This window comes from Osmia bicornis, chromosome 1 (genome assembly GCF_907164935.1).
Source record: "Osmia bicornis bicornis chromosome 1, iOsmBic2.1, whole genome shotgun sequence".
Lineage (NCBI taxonomy): Eukaryota > Metazoa > Arthropoda > Insecta > Hymenoptera > Megachilidae > Osmia > Osmia bicornis.
The window spans coordinates 6,415,907-6,439,842 of NC_060216.1; the positions used below are offsets into that span (position 1 = coordinate 6,415,907).

General features: G+C 43.5%; 1 protein-coding gene across 4 annotated transcripts in view; it reads right to left on the reverse strand.

The window, feature by feature from the left end:
• LOC114881725 (tyrosine-protein phosphatase 99A) overlaps positions 1-23,936 on the reverse strand; it is a 274,327-nt gene that overhangs the window by 151,447 nt on the left and 98,944 nt on the right. For all 4 annotated transcript variants that reach the window (XR_003790320.2, XM_029198583.2, XM_029198579.2 and 1 more), the window contains exon 2: positions 12,423-12,716. Coding sequence is in view for 3 of the 4 variants with exons in the window: in XM_029198583.2 (XP_029054416.1) it covers positions 12,423-12,716 (294 nt within the window). In the remaining variant the exon portion in view is untranslated. The remainder of the gene's footprint in view (positions 1-12,422; positions 12,717-23,936) is intronic.

Sequence of the window (23,936 nt, forward strand, 5' to 3'; positions counted from 1 at the left end):
TTTTTCGGAATTACCTTACGACACGGGTCTCGAGACGTTTTAGCAGCAGCATAAGTCAAAGTTGCAATGTACAGAGACAAAAGCGGTTGTTCATAAATTTTCAACGAGTTCCAGGGAAAACAATGTTCCCTGTTCTTGTTACAAGCAATACAGCGGAGCATATATCATTCATTATCAACGCGTTTTATCTCCTCCTGCCGCTATTACGAAAGGAACACACGAAGCACGGTTTTTCCTTAACTTCGCGTCTGGGAAATTCTCAATGGACACGCTCGTTTCTTTTCCGCGCCACGCATCCGGGGCAATAGTTTCCGCGCGAGAGTAGCGGAATACGCGACGATCGTATTATCAGGAATGCTTCTTTCGTGTCATGAGAATACACGAGGAAGGAAATACGTGAGCATTCCGAGTCGCTTATGCGGCTGTTTTGTGCTCCTCGCGACAAAAGCCGATCGACAACAAGCGTACTTTCGACGATGGTACACTTTTCGATTGAAAAAAAAAAGAACGCTATGTAAGATGGTTGAATCGAAGGTGGAAATAGATATTTGAAATCTAGACCAAGTGCTTTGAGCGTTTCAATGAAAAACCAGCCGTTTCGTATTAAAAAGTACAAACACGAATATTAAATCTGCATAACAGTCACGCGTAAAAAGGAAGGCGTCTATACAAGCAAACGTAACATGTACTATTCCAAATGAACCACAATCCGATCTGGTTTTCCATCGAAACCATACGGTGAAAATTTTACATTCACATTTCGACCGTTCGATCGAACAGCCTCGGCATTCAACAACGTTTCTACCCGCTTCAAAATCGAACACGCGTATCAATGAAGGGCATTCTACGCTCGTGCACTATCATCGAATCCGACCGATTTCCGCGTTCAAGCGTTCAACAAGGAGCGTAAAGTTGCATCGGTCGCAGATGAATCCCAGCGCGGGCGAGTGCGAATCCCAGCCGAATTTGCATCGAAATTTCCCGAGGACCGAGCTCTCTTTTTCCCTTTCGCCCTTCCTAGCACCCTGGTCTATCCTCGCGTCGCGAGGATTTTCACGCTGCGAATCGCGGATCTGGAAATTTCGTGGAAAACTCGCGACGAGGCTAGCCAGCTAACTTTTGTTCGGCGGTGTAACTCAAATCCTGGATCACCTAGGGGAGCAACTTCGAAACGCATACAGAAAAAAAAGGTATATCCAATTAAAGAGACCCTGGAAAAGTTCCAGGACTGTTTGGTCTTTGAACGAGATGCAAACGAGATACCGGGACACGATTTTTCCCTTTTTACCAAGTTCGAGCGATCCTCGTGAACGGCGACGAAATGTCTCACTCGTTGATAATAAAACTGAGGATAATTTCTCGATTGTTCACCGAGGAATGAGGATGAGGAAATCGCGGTGGAATAGTACACGCTCGGTGGATTTAAGAGGTCTCGAGCGTTCGGAAAATTGAAAGGAAGAGGAACCGTTTCCTCGCCGATCCAAGAGAACTTTTAAACGCTTCGAGGCGAATGTCTGAATATCATTTCGATGATAATAAAATTCACGGACGTTGGACGTCGAGAGTGGACGCGTACCGGATCTGTTTCTCGGAAACTGAATGAAAATTAATTCATAAACGAGCAGTTGTCGCCGGACTGCCGACTGAATAAGAAGGAAATTCAACTATGGAGTTTGCCAGAGTTGTCGTCGTCGCAGTTTGGTCAGAACGTCTTCGAAACGGATTCATTTACTCGTCGACGAAAGAAGAACGGCGTTGCCGTTGATAATGATTGTTGGTTGTTAAAATTTTCTATCGCTTCTAAAAGTTATATCGACTTCCAGATAGTTAATTAAATATACGGCCCGTTCTGCAGTTGAAAAAAATGGAATTTAATATTCTTTCAGCCACGAACGATTATATTTCTCCGTTATTTACGAGGGATCGATAACTCACTGCGAGGCACAGTTCATAGATAGTCGAACGACGTTCACTCGCGCGGGCAGAATTATGCCAAGGAAGCATCAGGCAGTGAAACTTACGGAAGGCTCGTAAAATTTACGAACAGAAACGACCGTTCGGCCATTGAAGGCGAGTGAATCTTTAAAAGCACGATATCCGGAGGAGTTTTATGGAGGAATCTGCAACGGAAGCGGGCCGTTCATTTGCATGCCAACTCTCCGAGATTCGCGTGAAACTGCTAGCTCGATATGATGCAACAACATCGTGATCCTTCTATAATAGTTTCTTTTAACCTTCTTTACTTCAATTCACGCTTTCATATTCGATCTACGAAATATGTAAATTTTCATAAACTTTACAAGTTACTGCACGATTTTAAAGAGAAAGAATAAAGGTGATAGAAGATGAAAAATCCAAGTGGAAACAAGGAAACTCGAGAACGTAGGGATCGTTGCAGTTCTCCTGGCACTTTGTTCTGAACACAGTCGAGCAATCGTCGCGAAAAGCCAACATTCATTCCATTTTCAGAGCAGGCAGAGGCTGGTGGAGCTCTCGTTTGAATGTTGCATGCCCGTTGAAAGACAGAACGGAAGCATTACCCGTATAACGCCGAAAATTTAACGAGAACGGCGAAGAAGCGTGCGATTTAGCGGCTTATTTGAGGAGGGTCGCTATTTTTCAGCGGCCGATTCATTATCTTCAGTAACCGGAGTATTTTCCGGCCCGTTGGGGCGCATTTATATCGTAGCATGCTCCACGCTCACATGTTAAATCGCTCCTTTTATTCAACGCGACGAGTACGTGAGTCGTCGTAGTTTGTCTCGCGAAATCGAGTGTCGATCTACAGCCGACGCAGCGCGGCGCGGTTGAATCCAGGCCGACTTTGTCCGCTAAGACGATTACTCGACTAATCGCGCTTTACTTTCAACGATTCTGCTCCCGATACCATTTCGCTTCGTACCTACTCCATCCAGATTTGCTTGAAATTCGTTTTCAATGATGGAACATACCCGTTCTGTTACCATAGGGAAAAGGATATTAAATATTAATCATAAAAGCCATGGTCGGTGCTTGAAATTTTGCCAATCACAAAGTTAAATATAGAGAATTTTACAAGCAAACCCACCTAGCGAAATTCGAAATATTCCGAAACGCTAAATCTCGTTCGCAAGCCGTCAGATTTCATCGTAAACTGAATCGAAGGTAGATTGTGCACGTCGTAGCACAGCTTGGCAGGGCGCTGTTAGTAATGGGCATAGTTGGTAAAATAATGAATCTAGGGGGGGTAGGTGCACGGCTAACGTTCCTGTATAAATTACGAGGGAAGTTTAGAGATTAGCCCCGAAGCCGCGGCCGAATCGATGACTTATTACAGGCGGTAGGGGAAGTTGCGTGGTCGAACGAGAGTAACAGGTGAACGTCGATCAAACAGGTAATAACGTGCTGGTCGTTCGAGAGTAGGAAGAGGTGTGGGATGCTCGATTACCGAGTTTGTTTGCAACGTCACGTTGCGAGTTGTTCGAACGTAAAGTAAGGTGGCGATCGTATTCGCCCGCCAGGCGAATTTGTACGGGCTGTCTCTGAGCCTGGTACGCTGGTTAATTGCTGATCGATTGGAATAAATTGCCGTCGCCTGGTTAATGTCTCAATTAAAAGGGTAGATCGCTTTCGACCAGCGTCGAAAGAGAACGGAGATAGGAAAAAAGAAAAAGAATCCGTTGTGGACGTTTCTATCGACTTTCCGACGCAGGTGAGATCGATTCTTGCAACCTCTACCTATCCTTCTTTCCTCTGCGGCACACAGTTCGATTAGTCGGAGAATCAACTTCCAACGACATTTATTTCTTATCCGTACTACTCTACGGTCGCCCATTAATCCACTCTCTGTTCTACATCGTTCCTACTTCGTTCATTTGCATGTATCAATTCTTTCCAGTTGCCAGTCAACGGCTGATTTCTTCGCTAATCATTCTTGGAGGGGATTAATCTTGTAACAATTTTAATTTTTTTATTTTCGAACAGAAAATGCCAAAAGATGATTGACGAAAATCTTGACATCGAGGATAAGATTTTTCTACCGTCGAAGCGATAGAATTTCTATTTTCCATTTTTGCCATTAGGAAACACGGAACCCACCAGTCAGTTTGCTGAACATAATAATAGAAAAGTAGAGATAGGAGAAGAGAATGGTCTGGCCACGTTCCAGAAGAGGAACGCGAAGTAACGGGTCTCGCGATGTACCTTGGAACGATATTAAAGTTCTGTAATGTTTGCGTGCTCTGTAAATCCAGATGTTTCAATGGGAACACACGAGTAGATCGTACGTTGGATACACGACATTTCACGCGATTTCGTCGGTAGAATTCGCGGATAAACTAGCAACGTGATCATCTGGTGCCAGTCAAAGAGAGGGAAAGTGGAATCGCGTTTATTATCCGTATCAACTGGATGAGCAAGATGAAAGCGGCCGAAGCAGCTTCATTTTAGCCGAGGCTGAACTTTATTCGGCCGCGAACGTGCAGACGACATTTATACAGTCAAAATGGGATTCTGGAGTAGCGCTGCTTTTACTTACCCTGAAATTTCATCCGACTCTCTCCTCCCTATCCCTGATTCCATTTTCTTGCTTCTAGATACAACCAGACGAAATCTGAATGTACTTGCACCTCGCCGAGAGACAAGCTGTCTGTGTACATATGTTGGTGCACGGATATTCCTGAATTTACATAGGAAGTTTCAAAATTCCCTACCCACTGTTCCATCCACGGGATCAGTTTCCCCGGGTGTTTTAAATAAAAATATAAAATTAAGGGAGCGGAATGCTCGCTCGTTAGGAATTTACAAGCAACTCGGTTAATCTTTACGATCTGCGGCGAGAATTTCTCGCTCGGCCTCGAATTACCGAAATTCGATAGCCGCAAGCTTGCGGTTCTGAAATTTGTTACAACTGCGAGGCAGCTGCATTGTCCAGAATTGATCTGCTGCTTTTTCTCTCGATCCGGTCAAGTACACGACGGTTGTCTGAATTTCAATTCGCGAATCTGATATCCGATATCGCAAATTGGACTAAAGGAAGAATGTTGAAAATTTGAATAATTTGAAATTCTATTTTCGCTATAGGATCTGCTTTTATTTGATATTTTTGTCGCTTCGAAATCAAATAGCTTTCATTATTTATCGGCCACGCTACACACGAACGTGTTAGAATATATTTAACAAACCAAACATTATTTCAAATTGGATGACGTATCGATTTTCACCGCGCTCCAATCAAACTCGTTACATTTTCCACGAGCAGTCGAAATTTCAACGAATAGGATCCTTTTAGATCAATCAAAAAACAGCGAAACCTGCGTGAAATGATGTATCATAAAAAAATACGTTGCTTCGTGCTCACGTAAATGATTGATCGTTTCCAAAAACCCGAAAAAATGAAACATCAATCTAACCACTCTGTTACCACGATCAACACCGTTGCAGACATCCCACGACATTTATCACAATTATAATTGAGCTAGAAAGATACTCCTGAATTTAACTTTGACACAAAGTCAGGAAAGAATAATGAATGTTCCTACTACGAGCAACAGCTTTTTACAACTATGAATTACGATATCATTTTTGAATCTAATATCAAAACTTTTTCCATAAACTACATGAAATTTTATGAGACACGAAAGTCGTTAACACGTTGACGGCCCCAGTGAAAATGTACATGTGTAGTCAGACATATGAAACCTCTAATTATTGCACTGATTAATTTTCAAATCTAAACAAGACAAAATTTGAGGTACCTTTCATCGGTGATCCTCAACGACATCGAAGTCTAGTTTAATTAATCTGACTGTCTCTTTTCGAAAGCAATTATGTTGGTAACGTAAACGTAAATCCGTTTTCCCGCCGTTCGATCACAGTCAACTAATTTTGCACGCGCGCCAGTAGACGAAGTCAACGATAAATCCGGCCGTAAACCGCTTACACGCGCGGCGTACATGTCATTAACTCGATCGCTAAGTCGTTCGCTTTGATTACAGACAGCCGACGTGCAATTTCCGTGCAAAAAGGGGGGCAGAAATCGTGTCGAGTGCAACTCGATTCGTCGTTTGCGACTGCAAAGACGGCGGCGGCGACGACGACGTCGAAAGGAAAGAAAGTTGAAAGGTAGAAGGGGGCGATGGAAAGGCTTTTCTGGCAAGATACAAAGAGACATTTTATTTGCCCTGTCGCGAAGGGACGAAATCCCTCTGGTTCGTCACTGTGTTCGTAAAATCGGCGTCTTTCGCAACTGCTTCCTCTTCTCCTTCTTCGACCAGCTGTTCCACTTACATCGCAACCGGCGATGAGGATCGTTCCTCCTCTCTTTATTCCCCTGCTAACAGTTACATACCTCTTTCGCTACTACAATCTCTCTGCAGAAATATACATTCCTCGCAGACTTTTTCATTTGCTCTAATTATATGCCGTGAGTATTGCTCGGATCCTCGCGATGGAAAACTGGTGGCTCAGTAACGGGAAGTACGATTACTTACGCGTTTGTCAACTACCATGAAACGTTCAAAGATCTCGTTTCACGTTAAGGTAGCAGTGGCAAAATTTTACTCTCCTATGATATTATAAAACCGAGTGACAGATTCTTATAAAAATTCATACGTCATTCCGATACAAGTGATATATCACTGAAAGTGTTAATAGTTCGAATATCGAGCGTATATTTTTCTCCCCCACAGTGCGATTTACATCCATGTTTTATCCATCGATTGTACGGAATCAAACGGTTCGTCGAATAGCAGGAAGAGGAATAATACAGCTGGCCTGGCGGAAAAGGAATTGATACAAACAATACCGTAGACACGCTCAGCATGCAAAGATGCGGCGGCTCCGCAGCCGGTCGTTATCCGAAGAATAATCGTGGCTCGTTAGAAGGTACCGGGATTTCGCGATGTTTCTTTCTCTTTTCTCTTCCTTTCCTTCTTTCGTCCCTTGTCCCAACCGGCTGCCTTCCTCATCCGTCTCTATTACTCTTCATTCTTCTGTAACCACGATTCTCGCGCATCCTCTGTCATGCATATGAATGAAACGATTTCGTCGTCGGTCGAAAAATAAAAAATCCCCGGCGTGCACCGTTAAACGACTACCGTTTATTCATGTCGACAGTCGCTCGGCGAACGTCAGATTCCGATGCAGCAAACCAACGAAATGATAATACCAGCCTCGTCCGTCCGCTACAAGGACCGGAGAAGAATAGACACACCGCGAGTATTCGCGCCTTTCCTCCAACGCTTTTCGAATTTCCGCTTCTCACCTGCTTGCATTAAAGCAACCGAGTCAAACCGAGCTATGAACGATTCCATGAACCGTTTAATGACATCCCCGTACAGACGAACGGTACCATAATCTTCAGAGACGTTCGTTAGAGAAGATATTTCACGATTGATGGTACCGAATCGATTGAGAATGATTCTTGGTAGAAAATTATGACAGCGGTGTTACGTACAGAGACGAGTTTGCTTGCAAATTGAAGAATTTCTAACAGTACCATAACTTCATCACGGTGACGTTTGAACCATCAAAATTCGATATCCCAGCGATGCTTCTCTCCTTTATCGAACTCTCAATCACGAGGCCGCGCGATTTTCGAGCGACCGGTGATTTACGAGCGACGCGCGTCGATATCGTTCCGCTTGATTTAATGGAATTCTCATCGTCGTGGCAAAAATAGAGCAACGGGAGTGGACAAAAAAAAAACAGAAAAAAAAAATGTAACGAGAGCAACAACAAAAATGAGACGCGAAACCGTGAGTAGAAGAGAAAAAGGGAGAGGGGTCAAGTTTGAAGCCGCGATGGTACTCGGCCACGAGCAACAATACACTTTGTATGCCGCGAGCCACGTTTTTCTTCCATTGTCGCGCATCGTTGCTGTTGGAAGCCGTAAATGCTCAGACAAAGTGCGCATAGAAACGCCTGGTATACACGCGCTGTCATAAGAGACGGATAAATGGAGGGTAGGCTATATGCAAGTTTGCTGATTTCGTTGATAATGGCTTGCAATCAACTGTTCGGTTAGGTAGGGATTTCAATGTTTCACGATACCATTTCACTGCCGCTAGTTACTGAGCAATTTAAGAGTAAAGAAATACAGATTTTTTTAACTATAACGAAAAGAAAATCGAATGAATTTCGACCTTTGAACACGAAAGGAGTCCCATGAGCATCGACGAAAAGCGAAAACATTTATTGAATTTCGAAATAGCCCACGCGTACACGTGGGCCTTTGAAGATTAACGAGACCAACCCTGAAACCCCTTCCATATTCAATAGAACTCCTTTCTTTGGCTCTATTCGCGCGTCGAGACCACATCCGACCGAATTCGAACCATTTCCCTGGAAAACGTAGTTATCTTCGCTGGGTCTCGCACGTCGATGAAGGGGGTGCGCTATTCAGAGGAATAGAAAGAAGGGGGGTGAAACGAGGAAAACAAAGGTATAGGCTCGTGTGAAGAGACTGTGTAACAAAAGCGGTGATCGTTATCGAGCAACCAACCTCCTTTGTTTCATCGTTTTCATCTCTACCTCGCTCTTACGTTCATCCTTTTTCTTTTCTTTTCACGACAATTTTCGTTGAAAAAGGATCTAAAAGACGAACGAGTATCTACGATGTACTATCCAATTCCGATCGTATCAACCGCTTGGGATTCGAGGAGTTGACCGGAAGCTGGAAGTGCAAGTTACGGCAGTTCAGGGATGTAAAGTTTCCCTCTAGTTTCTAATCCCGTTTACGAGTTCTAATCCTATCTGTATACCGCTGATTCTTTCGGTGTACTGGTTAAACTAGTACCCTCTGATGATTGATTGACGCTTTTGAGAATTATCAATACATTCGCTGCTACCCTCCATTTGGAAATGAAACGAAAGATGAAGTAAAGAATAATAGCTTCAAAGTGTCGCCAGCTATGACACATTGCGATAGAAATTCATATCAAGGTACAAGGTTTCTGTTTGAAACAGTGGCCATAGCCTTGAAAAACGAGGCCAAACGAAGAGTACATTTATGCGTACTGTTTTTTCTTTTTTTTTTCGTTCTTTTTGTGCGAGAACTAGGCCTCCGACGCGGTACACTCGCTTTATGATATTCTCTTTATATTCGAAAGTTCCATCTTCTTTATGAAATTACGAATACGCGGCGTTAAAGCCGACGAAAAAGCTCGTCAAGCTTTTGAGTCTGTCCGATTGAAATATGTAAACGGAGTGCCTAATTATCGTTTCTGAATTAATGTGAATCATCCTTGATTATGAATATCTTTCTTTCTACTCGAGGGTTGTTTTAATTCTCTAATGCACTAAACTTAACCATTCAAATTCCAAGGAGGAAGTTGCTTAGCAAAGACATTCGGTCGCTTCTTAACGACGAATGGATAAATAATAAAAAACGGAAATAAAATCTGCGAAAGACGAAGTTGAAATGGGACAGCAGTGTCACAGGGACGTATAACGCAGAGAATTTTCAAAGCTTGAAAATCGTTTCAACCTGGCACAACCTCGCTTCGGCGAATTTGATTTAACTTTCAGAAAATCTGCTTGAAAAATCACAGGAAACCGTACCGTTTGCGCGACGTTTTCCTGCTCGCATCTTAAAGGGGCTGACTCTTTGTTCACGATATGTTTAAATAATTGGCAAACGAAATTCATTCCACTTGTCAAACTGAAACGAAAGTAGCGCGGTAAGTACGTCGACGGAAGTTGAAGAGAAAATCAGGGAGAAGAGGAAAGTTTTTTCACCGGGGAATGGTCTCTACTCGCGAGCAACCGCCTTTGCCAGCAGCTCGAGAAATATTCATTTTAATGGTTGATATAACGCGGATATTGGTTACCGCTGAAACGCTACGTGCGCGGAATTCCGGATGTTATCACGTGCCACGTGGGATATACAATATAAGAGGTGAGCCGGGTTTTGGTATTCGAAATCAGGATTGTGCGAACAGAAAGGAGCTGCAACGTTTCTCTATTATGTCAGCTTTTTGAATATGAAGTTTAAACGAAAACGATTAACACGTTAATCGTTACGGGATGGAAGAAATTTATATTCTGTAGCAGTACCAATTAAGATCTAAAATACTAAATACCATTTTGAGAAAATAGTTTGGATCAATACTAAGCTCTGTGTAGATTGTCTACTCTCGAAACAATGTAACAAAGTGATATAAAAAAAAATGACAAACGATAAAGTCGTAAATTTCATCAGGAACACCATATTCGCATTCAGATTCCTAATCGGCCACGAAAGCGTCGTTTGTTTTCCATGTTCCAGCGGGGGAAAGGAACGAATCCTCGGTAAAATATTGAATTTATTTTTTCCAAAGTAGTTCGTTTCAGCCGCGAGAAGCTTCTTATTCAAATGGAGACGCGGATCGTGCATTGAATGCAAATGACCGAGACGTAACACGATAGGGGGGCTTTAGTTTCTCTTTTTCTCTCTTTCTCTGGAAACCTGTACGCGCTCTCGAAACTTTCAGCCAAGTTATGCGAGAGAAGTTTTAACGAGAACTCCCATGATTCCGACGCCTATGGGACACTCGGAAAAGTTCGTTTTTGACGGGACGGAGAGCACGTGACGAATTCAAATCAGCAGTAAATACTTTGAACAAACATTCCACCGAGAACAGAAACTCGACTGGTAAAATAAAGCATTAGAAGGGAGACGGACAACGTGGTTGTTAAGAAGCTTGTTATTTTAAACTTTGCAATTCAATGGTGGCAAAATGATCAGGGGGTTGAGGGAAAATTCATTAGAGAATTTCCGACGAATTTTTATACTAATCTCTGCTGAAAAATTCATTCGAGTTCGTTACCCTGTTTTACTACATTTTCGTGTAATCGACAAGCGTCAGAGCGTCACGAATACAGTCAGGTTTCCTTGCATTTCTAAATTGCTCGTTTCGGAAAGAACGGATCTGGTTGCTCTTTCACAGCCATCGCGAAGAACTTGGCGTAAACTCGGCAACTTTAGTTGCGAGTCGGTTCAATGAACACAAATTGCAAGGCGGCAGTGAACAAAAGAATGGCTGTTATGCAAAAGTTCGAAGAAAAAAAAAAGAAGAGTAATATCCCTTTCGGTTCGAAGCGAGAACGAGAAACGGAACTCTGCCCTCCGCGAAATATTTTACCATGCTCCAAGGAATTTTACTTTCCATAGTTCAAAACGTGAAACGATCGATCCGTAACCCATAGCGAATTCCCGGTAGTCCCGAGGCTGCGTCTGTCTTCGGCTACCGGGTAAAAGCGACCTAAGTGCGCCGGCAAAGTTTTTCATCATTTTTAACAACACCAGAAACAGAAGAAACACGTTCGAAACTTCGGCTACTGTGATTCCCAGTTGCTTGGAAAATAAAAATTCTCGCGAGAACTTAGGTTACCTGCACCGAAGTGACGGAACAAGGGCCGGAGAAGATCCGTCCGGAAAGTCGGCGACGCACGGCACTTGGGTTCTTCACCCGGAAGCTTAAGATTCTTAATTTTTATTCATCGGAGTAACTCATTTCCGAACAATTGCATGTACACAATTACTAAGTTGGGTTCGCCAAGTTTGCGAACTTTTCCAGATTATCTCCGCGATCGTGTATATTGCCCGGACATTACGCGAGAAATTTAGTCCCGTTGGCTCGCAAGTGTATCGGGTATCGTTGAAACAACCAGGAGGGATTGAAAGTTGCTATGGGAAGTCGGGTTATCGGATCGCAAAGCCCTACTTTAGGAATTCGAAAACTGCCTTCTTCGTTAGTCGGCGAGCCACTCTTTGGAGGCTTCTTTAAAATAATAAGACTTTCGAAACTCGTCCACTCGCCGTCGTTCTGGTTACATAATGCAACAGATCGCTTCTTCCTTATCCACAGTTCTCGCTTTACGTCGTATTTATTCGTCTCGCGTCCACGTTCGCGTAGAAACAAAAAATAACAACAGTGCAGCTTGTCGGACGAGTAGTAAAGACCGATCACAAGCTAGATTAGACGCTTCGTTAAGTGTTCACCAGCGTGTAAATACAGCCAGCGTAGTCGTTTTAAAGGAACGCAAAGAATTATGAATTGCCAAGGTTAAAATGCAAATACAGATGACCCCCATTGGCTGGTTGGAATTCTGCCAAGCGGGCAAGTTAATTTTTAATTCTGACCGGAAGGGAGACAATCCCGACGGGCTGGCGAGAAATTGCGGGGCTTGCCGAGATTCCCCGTGATTATTTTTACGACGCGCCCATTGAGACAATTATCGACAATTTCAATTCGAATTGGCTTAATTTCTCCATCGACCGAGGTAGCGAAGCCCGTCACGATGGATATCGAGCGGTATTCATTTACGTTTAATTACCTTTTTTATCTTTCAATTGAATGGTGTTCATTCGTGTCAAGCGCTTTTACATTACTCTTATTATTACTCTTCAAAATTGCTATCTTTCTTAAATACTACTGGTAAATTAACAAAATTTCACTTACCTTGAACCATCAGCTTGATTACGGCTTCCGGTGTGCTGCGGCTGTTCACCAAACAAGTGTACTCGGCGCTGTCCTGCGCGGTCACAGGATGAAACTGTAGCGCGTAGTTTTTCAACGACAAAGACACCCTGTTCTGGTGATTCCACACGGTGGTCGTATTGCTGCCGTACTCCAACAATTGCATACCGTCCGCCCGCCATTCCAGCATCAATATCAACGAATCCTCCGTCACTCCCGGACAATTCAGCGTCACGTTCTTGCCAGCCTCGACCACCATCTCTCCCATCATGGAATCTGGAAAAGCAGAGATCGCTTGTCGTTACATTCGTCAGGCGAACATCGTTATCGCGCGAATAAAAGCCGACCGCGCAGGATCTGCCTGCGTCAGGGCCATTTCGCTGGAGGCCAGATAAAACGAGACCACCCTGAACCATTCTACCCGTTTCTATTACTTCTACTCTTCACCTGACCTGACCGATCATCCTTCCGTTTCACGCAGAACAAACGAATCGACCCGTTATTGATTAAGATTACGGTGCTGTAGAAAACGAGAACACTGAACGTTCCTTTCCAAACAATTTGCGTTTTACTCGCTGGCAGACATCAGGCCGCGTTAACGGAGAGCGTTCTAGCGGATTAAATGCAACGGAACGGATCAAACGACTATGATTGCAGTATCTTGAAGCGTAGAGCACGCTTCCGCTTCAAGTCCCCCGCGTTACGAAGCAATTTTCAGTCAAACTCCCTGGCAAAGAGTCTAATTAGTCGAGCTCTTCCTTGTTTTAGGACCCTATTCGAGAAATAGTTGAGAACGAACGCGAAGGACTATGACTTTCATTTATGAACGATTTAACGCGTTCATTGCTAACTCTGGACATTCGCCGGATGAATGAAATAATTAAAATAGCCATAATTATAATTATTCAATACTTCATAATTCTATCTTGCAATTCAAGCTTTTCAGTCACTACCTTTCAGTTATTTCATTGAATTAAACCCAATGTATACGCTTACGAAGCCACCAAACGTTGGATAAAACTGAAGATGATAACCAGACTTGAAGAGTATCACCGTTTATCGCGTTAACCGAGGACAGCGATCGTCGCTGTAGCATCGATTTTAGTTCGAACAGTTTCGTTTCTCACGGACGACATAAAAGAGCACGAGTATCTCTATCGCGTTTACCATCGACCCCAAAAAGCACCGTGTCGCGTCGTTATCATTCCATTCGATCCCATCGCGCTTCAATTTTACCGCGCTCCAGGTAAATGGTACTTCTTTTTTCTTTTTACTATTATCTATGATGGGCGAATGGAACAGATTCGATTGTATCGGTGAACAACTTGGTGATCAGGTGTAAAGCGACTTACTTGTAATGGAATCCTTGGTTTGCACTTGTGACCCGTGTGACAGAATTGGAGAACACAAAATTTTTTTGCAAGTTTTCCTCACAAGAAAGTCTTGATGAATGTTACGAGCACGAGAGTGATATTGTGTCCTAAACAGATTTTGGGAGCCGTCTAGGAACTAAAGTAATTCTACACGTATCAACGATAACACTTTGTACTCTTTATTCCTGGCGCGTCTTTTCTGAGCGTCGTATCACAATTTAATTATTCTAACGTATATACATTTTCAGGAGTCGCTTCGATCGACTACCAGCTTACTTTTGGGGATTTTCATCTCGCTCCCAACATAATCAAAAAGAGCTCGAATCGAGACAAGGACGCACGAATAGGAAACCAAACAATACGCGTACATTCGCACTAAGCTAGCTGTCAGAAACAGAAACATATTGATCAGGTAAAATAATGAGACAGTGTTTGAAGAAGTTTGAGATTAACCACTTATCGCGTACTGTGTTCTAATAGTAATTGCGTCTCCCGCGTCCGATCCCTACTTCTCTTTCCAACCACTTGGTTACAGTCGTATCAATCCACAACACTAGCTTATTAGAATTTTAGATCGAATGATTTGAATTTGCTAACTCTCAAACAATGAGTACTTTTTATACAATACGGTAACGTGTTTTGCTAGACGCGTTCATTTTAACTGTGACATTTGACAGATTATACGTATTTTTTTAAAGAGCGAAGCCTCTGAAATGGGAGATTCATTTCATGAACGGCGAATTTCACTTTGATAAGCTTTAATGTCTGTCGGCACAAAATGCACTCTACCTCGCTGATTATTTTCTTTCCATTACTCAGAATAATAATTAAAAAATGTACTTCGTTCAATAGGAATTTCATGGAGTTCATGAAACGATGATTTTTAATTTCCAAATGGTAGCTTACCCTTTGCTCCTCGAACAATAGAGCGGATCTTTACAAAGCCAACGTATGATTTCGAGTTTAAATTTAATTTCAGATTCTTCTCCATGCTCATTGTCTAAGTTTTATACAATTTTTTAATACATGTAGATCTTTCGTTACAAAGTTTGAATGCCCGTTAGTTTTTCAGAGATACAAATCATAATTGATTCGACTGTGCCTTTAGAAGATTAAATTTAAGGCTGCTTGTACGTATAAAAACTCCTTTTATTTGAAAATAATGTAATGATGCAATTTGAATAAAACCCACTATTGTCAATTCCTTTTATAAACAGAATCATCCGTGTCTTGCGAATGAATTGTTATCAGTTCAGGTCACCGATCCTCTAACCCGCTTTAATTAATCATTGTAATCGCAAGGAGGCTCCATTACTCTCGTTCACGTTTTCACCAACTACGGTAAACTAAATCCCAACAAGAACCAAACTATTACCACTATTCCAACAGCGGTTTACATATTTCCGAAGTTTCGAAACGTCACCTGTTAATAACCGTACCGGACCGAATTATCCCATTACCAAAATTCCTTCCAACAGAAGGACAGAAGTTGACCCGTCTTCTCGTCCATGCTTCCATTACTTTCAACAATTTCCCTGCAATTCCAACCCTGTACTTTCGCCACGAGCAAAATTTCCCTGTTGCTTTTATACTTTTTGCCAATGGTACGCCGTGAATTCGAGCGTATCCGTTGCTTTCATTGCATCGACCAGCAATTTTCCATGGGAGAAAAAAGAAAATCAACGTAACGGAATACGCATTGGATTGACACTGTGCGGCCGGATCGTGGAATCGTGATTTTCATTAGCGAAAGGTCGTTGCGACGTGATTCACCAAGTGATTCCATCTGCAATCTGCGATAAACTCCGGTGTGCGCTACCCGTTGCAGCATTCAGTTCACGCGTACGTATTCATACGTGCATAAAGTCCAGTATCTTCCCTTCTCCGTTTATCCTATCCACCGTTTCTCTCCCCCTTCCGTTACTCTGTTAGCTTCGATCCGTTGATCGGTATCCGTTCAATTCTCTTTCAAAACCGCCTGGACCGATTTCGTGAGCGTAACGTCGATCAACGTACCGTCCACGCTCCTGCGGCGTTCAACTTTGATCATCCGACATTCTGCATCAATTTCGTAGTCCCGGCCGGAAGTTACGATGGAAATTACCCCGAGACTTTGCCCATAATTTCATCGCCTGCATTATAACTTTGGTACACCCATCGGCTTCCTGGCTCTGCTAATCGTGAAACGAGCGGAATACACGCGGCGAGCGCGCCCCGGAGGACGTTATCGTTCACGGTGTCACGAACTATTCCAACGAGCCGTAACACGATCGTCGAAAGAACTTGATGAATGCCGAGTGTTTTTTGATAACAAGCACCTTTCTACGGCTTGTAATTCTTCGTCCTGCTACTCGTGATATTTTATTGCTTCATTTTCGTTTTTTCTTTTTTAATTCAACGAACACGATTGTTTCAACACAACCTGCGATATTTTAGTAGCAAGATAACCGTACGTGTTTTCGATCCTTCTATTCAATCTCCCCAACATATCCTCTTACACCGATATCCGATAAACGAAAAATTCGAAGCTCGAATGTCGTTCCGGCGATCCGATTCGTCCAATATTTTTCTCGCAACAATATAAAAAAAAAAAGGACACGGAATAACAGGAAGAAAGTTTGAGCTCGCAACTCGACAACACCTTTTCGATTTCAAAATCACCGCTGCACGGTACGGTTTATACGAGCCATTCGAGTCCGGTCCAAGTTAAATGGCGCAAACGCGTTCTCTACCTTTGCTATTTATAGTAGCCTTCCGTCTTCCAAGCTTTTCGTCGATTCGGCCAGGAGAAAACACGCTTCGGAAAAATGATCCTGGCTGTTTGCAAAGCTGTCCGACGAGGCAACGACGCGAAGCAGAAGAGACGAGCGGGTAAAAAAAGATCGGGATAAACTGGCGCACGCAGCCAGCGGTAAGGATATTGCTCGACGAACAGGACGAAAAACCGCAGGGAATTAATATTCGCCTGCGTTATGATCGAATTAACGAAAGATTTCGTCGCGGAAAAGTGAAAATTGCGATCAATGTTCTCCCTTTGATACGATTAATCGAATATCTAAAAGTAAAACGAACGTCTGGGAGCAGCAATGAATGGTATGTATTTATTTTGATAGTTTTACTTCTATCCCTGCATCTGATCGTGAATCTAGTCGTTTCTATTCTAACCAAAGGGATACGTGGTTAACGACACGGGCGTATCGGAAAACTCCAATAGAGAGAATAGTATCGAAAGGCTATCCTAGATTTTTTATTTGTTTGTACGTTTATTTTAAATGAAATTACAACATACAAAGGGATTCCTTTTACCTTTATACACGGCTACCGATCGAATTGTCTGAAATTCAAACAACCGTGCCATAACGTTCCCTTAACCGGAAGCCGTTCGAACGAACAACGAGCGCAGCCAGTGAAATATATATTAAACGATCTCCTGGCTGGATCGAGACTGCGCCTCCATTATCAGAAAAGTCGAGTGCCTTATTCCGTGAGATATACTTTAGTCGCGTGGACGAAAGTGGAGGAGAAAAGGGAGACGAGCGAGTCGTAGAGTACGGGAATAAACAAGGAGCAGGTTCTTTCGAAGGATCACGTTCTCCGACCAGAGAGCGAAGAGGCTAAACTTTTCGTCACTTTCGTGCTAGCTCATGGCCCAATAGAAGGCCATTTCGCGCACAAGTTAACATAATGTAAAAAGTTTTCCAGCCCGCCAGTTGATAACGTGTGCCTTCATCGTAGCGGTAGTCTTCGAGCCTCGACTGCCAGATATACATACGCTCGTCTGTCCGCGTGATCCTCGATCGTTCGACGTGGCAACGGTATCCCGCACGCGATACGACCGCGTCAAAGAAACACCACCACTTTATGAACTTGCCCTCTAAGCAGATCGAACGTTAACGTTCCTCTTCGCTCTTTGAACTTTAGTCTGAAGTATACTGGAAACCTCTCACCCGTCCCGTTTCGCTGCCCTTCTTATTGGAACCATAGTACTTTCGCTGATGTCACGAAAAATTTCTACCATCTTGCATCAGCGAGCAAAGTTTTCGGTATTTTTCAATACGTATCACAAGCATCGGTATCAATTATTCGCATGGAAAAAGCAACGACTATTTTACTTAACGTCCGTCGGAGGAGACGACAGTGAAACCGAGCGAGGCCCACGAAATCGGCTTTGTGGCCCTGGGAATATCAGAGCGATGCTTAAAAGCAGGGAAACGGCAAGCACCGAAGAGAGTCCTCTGTTTCAGTCGGTGCAAGCAAGGAACGCGCTATTATCTTGGCTTCTCGTTTCCTGAAAACGCACGACGATGAAGCATCGCGGTTGGATATCGGCAAAACGGTCGGGAATCACAAAGAAAGAAAAATTTCACGAAACAAAAGGACTCGGTGGAAGCGTTGGAGAGTGCCCGGAGGTTTCGTCCCTTTTGCTAAAACCGCCGCGCCGCGCGGGTTCGAGTCTGCTTCATTGTCTCGTCGCGATCTATACCGAATAATTAGACTGGCTTGGTAAAACCGGGCCGGCTCGTTCCACGGAACCGCTGGACCACGGTAATTCGCATAATCTCGCCGGGATAAGGCATTATGTAAATGCTCGGAAACGTCAACCCCTTAGCAAGGTCGCTGCTTTAATTGAATAGTTGAAGCTGGCATTTTTTGGTCCGGCGCGGCGCGGCGACTCGCGTCTTGGATTGAAATTTTACCTCGACTTGGAAAATAAACGAGACTGGTCTCGAGCCGACTTGTAATTAAACGCAGTTTAAAGTTTTATTTCATGGGTAACGGCTTTCGCGACGTTAGCTACTTGCTAAACGAAATTACACGTTCGATGCTATATTCTCGATAAAAAGAAAATGGAAAAAGGAAAAGGAAGGCGTTCCATTTCCCGCGTTCCAGCTAACGAACTACCCGAGACCGTTCCTCGTCGTTTTTCGTTCACGGACCACGGCATTCTATTCCCAGACAGGATATAGATCACGGTATTTAACCGACTTCCTCCCCCGTGGTAAATGCAAATAAATAGAAAAGTACGGGCGTTGGGCCGAGAAAGTATCGGTGAGATTCACCGGGAGATCGAGCGAGAAAAGGGAGAAACAAAGAAAAAAGAGCGGTAACGGAGTGAAGCGAGAGGAAAGAAGAAGAAAGAAGAGGATAGAAGAAAAGAAGAGATGGTGCAGCTTCGTGTTTCCTTTCGCGCTGTCGTTACGATTAATCCGGTTTCCCCGTAATTACATCGACGAACGCGCCACTAGAACGTGCCCCGACGTCCAACTTTCCCGTCCATTCGCTCCCTTTCCAGCGAAATCCTGCTGCCTCGAAAGATCGTTGAAACTCTCGACGGATTGGCCATAGCGTACAGACGATTTCCTTCTCCTCCTTTTTCTTCTTCTTCTGCTACTGCTCCTCCTCTAAACTTCATCCTCAACGATTGCAGGAAAACGACGAAATTTCACGACTGCGAATTAACTTACCGTCACGATACTTCGGACCGTCTTCGATGTTCTCGCCACGGAACCGCGGCCAGTTCATCCTCATCTGGAAATTGAATTTCATCCTCTTTCGCTGTGTAGGCGAACCGGCTTGCCGGCGTAAATTAATTTACGCAAATCTTCCACAGGCATGAATTTTTCCAGCACTAATTTCCCCAGAAGCCAGCGCACGCTCCACGGGATATAGTCGCAGAACCGTGGCAAGCCGTTACTACGGTAATTACCTTCCTACCTTCGTTCTGCTCCACCTTTTTGTCTCATAACCAAGTAACTATCTTAATTGCTTTCGCTTTTCTGCCTCTGGATACGACTACGATTCTACGCCCGCGTATCATTCCCTCGTCCCGTCTTTCGTTTCTTCTCTTTCCTTCGTCTCGTACATCTTCGCCCGACATCGTTTCCTTCTTTCTTTCTTTCTTCCTTTATTCTTATCACGGGTTCGGGGTTTCGTTTGAACTCGTTCATCCGTCATCCTTTTTCCTCCCATCTCGCCTTCGTGGTTTTTCACCTTCCTCCTTCCTCTCGTTCGCGCGATCCACCTGGCCGAGCGTCACGGTTTCGCGATAATACCGGCTCGTTCGTGCGACACGGCTGCGTGACAATCCTCCCGAGGGATTTCGAACGGAAGCAACCGTTCCGCCAATTTTCACGCTGTTCGCCGCCGTTCGCGTTGCCTGGCTCCTCGTTATTCCGCTTAGAAAAATCCGTTGAATGGACAGCCGCCACGGAATAGAGTTAACAAGCTCGGTAATTGTTGGCTGTCTAAGCTGCTTTCTAAGAACATTGTAGCAACGCGTTTTCTATCGCGGATTAGAACGGGCAGGCGTCGTAGCTGATCGATTGTTTCAATATTTTCTTCCATTTTTTTTACTTTTTTAAAAGTGCAGCCATTAAGTTTTTATAGGCAACGTTTGTAGAGGTATTTGTGAGCATCGAGGATAAGGAGGGTACGCAGACCAAGCATCGAGGGAACGATCCACCGTAATTATGTAAACGAGTCCCGGACCAGAAGGAAATATGCGTTCACGCGACGATGAAAGAAGCAACGAGAGCAAGATTTTCGTTTCTCATTTTCAGTGGTGCACTCGTTGGCCCGGCTGTGCCTAAAGCGATCTCGTGGCTTCAACCGAGTGTGCTTCGCCGGTTCCCCGGTTGGAATGTCATTATTTCAACGAAAGCGTTTGTTACCGCTCGCTGGCGACACTCGACTCCTTCGCGACGAAGTGTTTACTCGAAACTCGCACAGCAACGAGCCGGAGTATCGCTGCGTCCTCCAAAGGAATGATTTTTTAAAAATTCTCCAACCGTGGCTGGAATTTGTTACAGTTGTCGCGAGCGTGGACCGTGATACTCGTATAGAGGAACCAGCTGCATTTTTTCCCTTGCATCCCTTGCTTTTCCTCGTTACACCGTCACTATTCTCCTTTACCGCTGCTATCTCCAACGGCGCGACCGCAAAATTGGACAAGCCCTTCTCCTATTTCTCTCCGCCATCCTTTTTCTATTTCTACACTCCAGTCTTGTCGGGTTTTCCTTTTTTGCGAACCATGCCAATTTGCCGTTTATCGCGACCAGAGAATACCAAGAATAGGAAAATTCTCATGGAGACAGTATCGTTCGGTTTCGATTCCGATTGAAAGAGGTTTTCTTCGTCAAACAATCTTTCGATCGAGCAGCCCATAATCTGACGCTAATCAAAACGCAAATCGTAGTCAAAGACAAACGATAGCTCTCGAAGGAACAATCGATCAACGACAAATTTACATGGGCCGAGAGGTTGAATAGTCACGTCTTTCCCCGGAAGTTACAGGAATTTCGACGATCAAGCGAGATTTCCTATTCCTTAGATCTATGAACGATTTGCGAATCCTTCCGTCCAGCCAATACGTAAACTTCTGCCGGTTTAATTGGCTGCCCGGTAAGGCTGCCTCGTTAATTACCTTCCATTTAATTAACGTTTACCCTCTTAGGAGCGCAGCAACGGCCACCCTCGCGCACCATGTAAATCACTGGCTTTGGATGCTCCAGTGATTCGACACGCTTCCGTTCTCTACTCGCGCCGACGAATCGTGGCGGACTTTGCGAAGACTTCATTAGTATCTTGTTTTATTTCACTCGCATACACCAGAATCAAACGTTAATGTACCGAATATTAACATTTTAAGAGATCACGGTATCACAAAAAGTGTTGTGTGTAAAATAAAGTACAAAATATAAACCACGTTGGGCTAGTTATCTTTCTACCAAAAATCCTTTTCACTTTCTTCAAACAAGATCATTTCTTTTTTTTGTTACATTCACTACTGATTCAAAACTTTTCACCAGTACCGTATACATATGTATTTGCGTGTCTGTGTGTGTCTCTCTTCCCTTGAGGGAATTAAATTTGTTGAAGATTTTACGAAGAAACTGTTTGAAGGATTTCCTTTCATTTTCTTTCCTTTCGTTTTGTTACTTTCGTCTTTGATGTTGAACAACGTTGAATAAAGTTCTTCTCCTGGTATTGCTCGACAGAGAATATTAACTCTTTGCAGTCTAAGTTAAAGTTGCGAAGCTATTGTAACAAACATGAAGAACTAGTTATATGCGTCTGACATATGCCGGATATACATCCCTTCAAGTTAATTAATGCGTTGATTACTTCGGAAACGCGATTGATAGACACTGCACATCGACGATTAGAAAACCACGTTAGCAGCGTTAAACGAAAGTTAGATTGCATGGTATATTTTCAGCGAGGTTCCATTTTATTCCTGGTGAAAAACGAAACTGGAATTGCGTGGTCCGTGAGATTCCAATAGTCGACGATTCCGTTAATGGTTCATTCGATCCAGACAAAACAAATGGAACTACCCTTTTCGTTTCCTACAAATGGACGTTGCCTGGTTCGAGGCAATGCCTTCGTGTCTGAGCATCCCTTGGATTTATCTTCGGAAATGGGCACGCGAATTTCACCAAGCAATTTTACGCGAAATCGTTGCATTGACTTAAAGAACGCTCAACCATACATCAAAATTATGGTCCTATATATTTTTCTACGAAATAAACCCGCAACAGTTCACTAATCGTGTTTCGGTTGGTATTTAATTAAATGAAAAATTCTCGGTACGGTTGGTGAACAAAAATTTCATAACTCGAATTTGTCGAGCAGTAACATCAAATGAATACTATAGAGAGTGCTCGATAGACCGATACAATTTTTTAATTTTCAGCGCACGGATCCGACATCGAGTTACAATCCTATCCCTCCAATCAAATCTTCGCAATTCAGTTTTTCGAAACATGCCAACGAATGAGCAACCGGTACGTCTGTCGTAAAAATTAATGAAAAATTATACAACATGAGTGCGATTACGTTCTAATAAACACAGCCTGGTATGCGGTATCATCCAAAACTTCAGAGGTATTTTTCGATAAAAATATATCGAGTGAATTTTTATGAACGAAATATCTATACTAGTTCATTTAAGTTAATTTTGTTACCGGTTACTCATCGGTTCCACTCAAGGAACAAAACATAGCCCACTTTGTCACGAGCTCCTCTACCGATTGTTTTCCTACGTAATCGACTCTTCGTACCCATTTAATTACTCGATTACAAGCCAGCAGCTCGCACCCTCGTAAAATAGGGTAAACATTCCGGGTGAACGAAGACAATGTCCCTGTTCCAATGAAACGAAGAATCGATCGAAGCAACCACCGAGAATTAGGTACACAGAGGGCCAACGAAACGAGGGTATCGGTCAAGTGTCGACTCGCTGTTCGTGCGTTTTTCAACGAAAGCAGAATACATTTGCCAGTGAAACACACACACCTTCTATATACCCTCGTGAAAGCAGCGAAAGTACTCAAAAATAATTGGTTCACTTCGGTTGATCTTTCCCCTTAGCGAAGAGTTTCTTTCTTCGTTCGGTTCCTCGCAAAGCCAGCCTAGCCGCAGCCATTCACCGAATATAAATGTCAGTTCGACGATTTCTCGTACGTTCCCATTAAATATCCGAGTGCTCAGCTCGGTTTTTTGAACCAATCGTCTCGAGAGGTAAAGAAATTAGAATTGAAAAGGTGCCGGTACAGGCTAGGATTGCTGGTTTCCCAGTTCAATTCTCAATTTCGAAGAGGAACTCTAATAGTACGATCGACTAATTTGTAAACTCTTAAATCCTTGTTCGCTGAAGTCGTATCAATATTTGTTAAAAATCGACGTGTGTCGATCGAACAATGTCTCCTGTCAGGCCACAAAGGCACATAAATAAATAAAGAATGATGAGACGGATAGATTCAGATGAGATGTCGTTGAGCGAAACGACACAGCAATTCCGTCACTTTATAGAGAAGAATATGTGCGATAGAGAAAGAGATCGCCCCAGGGTAGTCGCGAAAAGGGAACAAATCGAAGAGAAACAGAAGACAAGCGAACACAGACGCCACAAAACGAAAGAGAGGACGATAGAAGGGTGGAAACTCAAAGCTTGTCCAGATGGGTGAACGTATGTACTAGCCGTAACTCTGTTACGTAAGTGATTGAGGTTAAACTTCGGCAAGGATTCGCAAACTTCTTACGGTTCGCAGCTGACAGACGTTGGATGCTTTCCCAGCGTGGCGCCGCGTCGTGACGCTGTCGATTTCCCGTGATGGGTCGT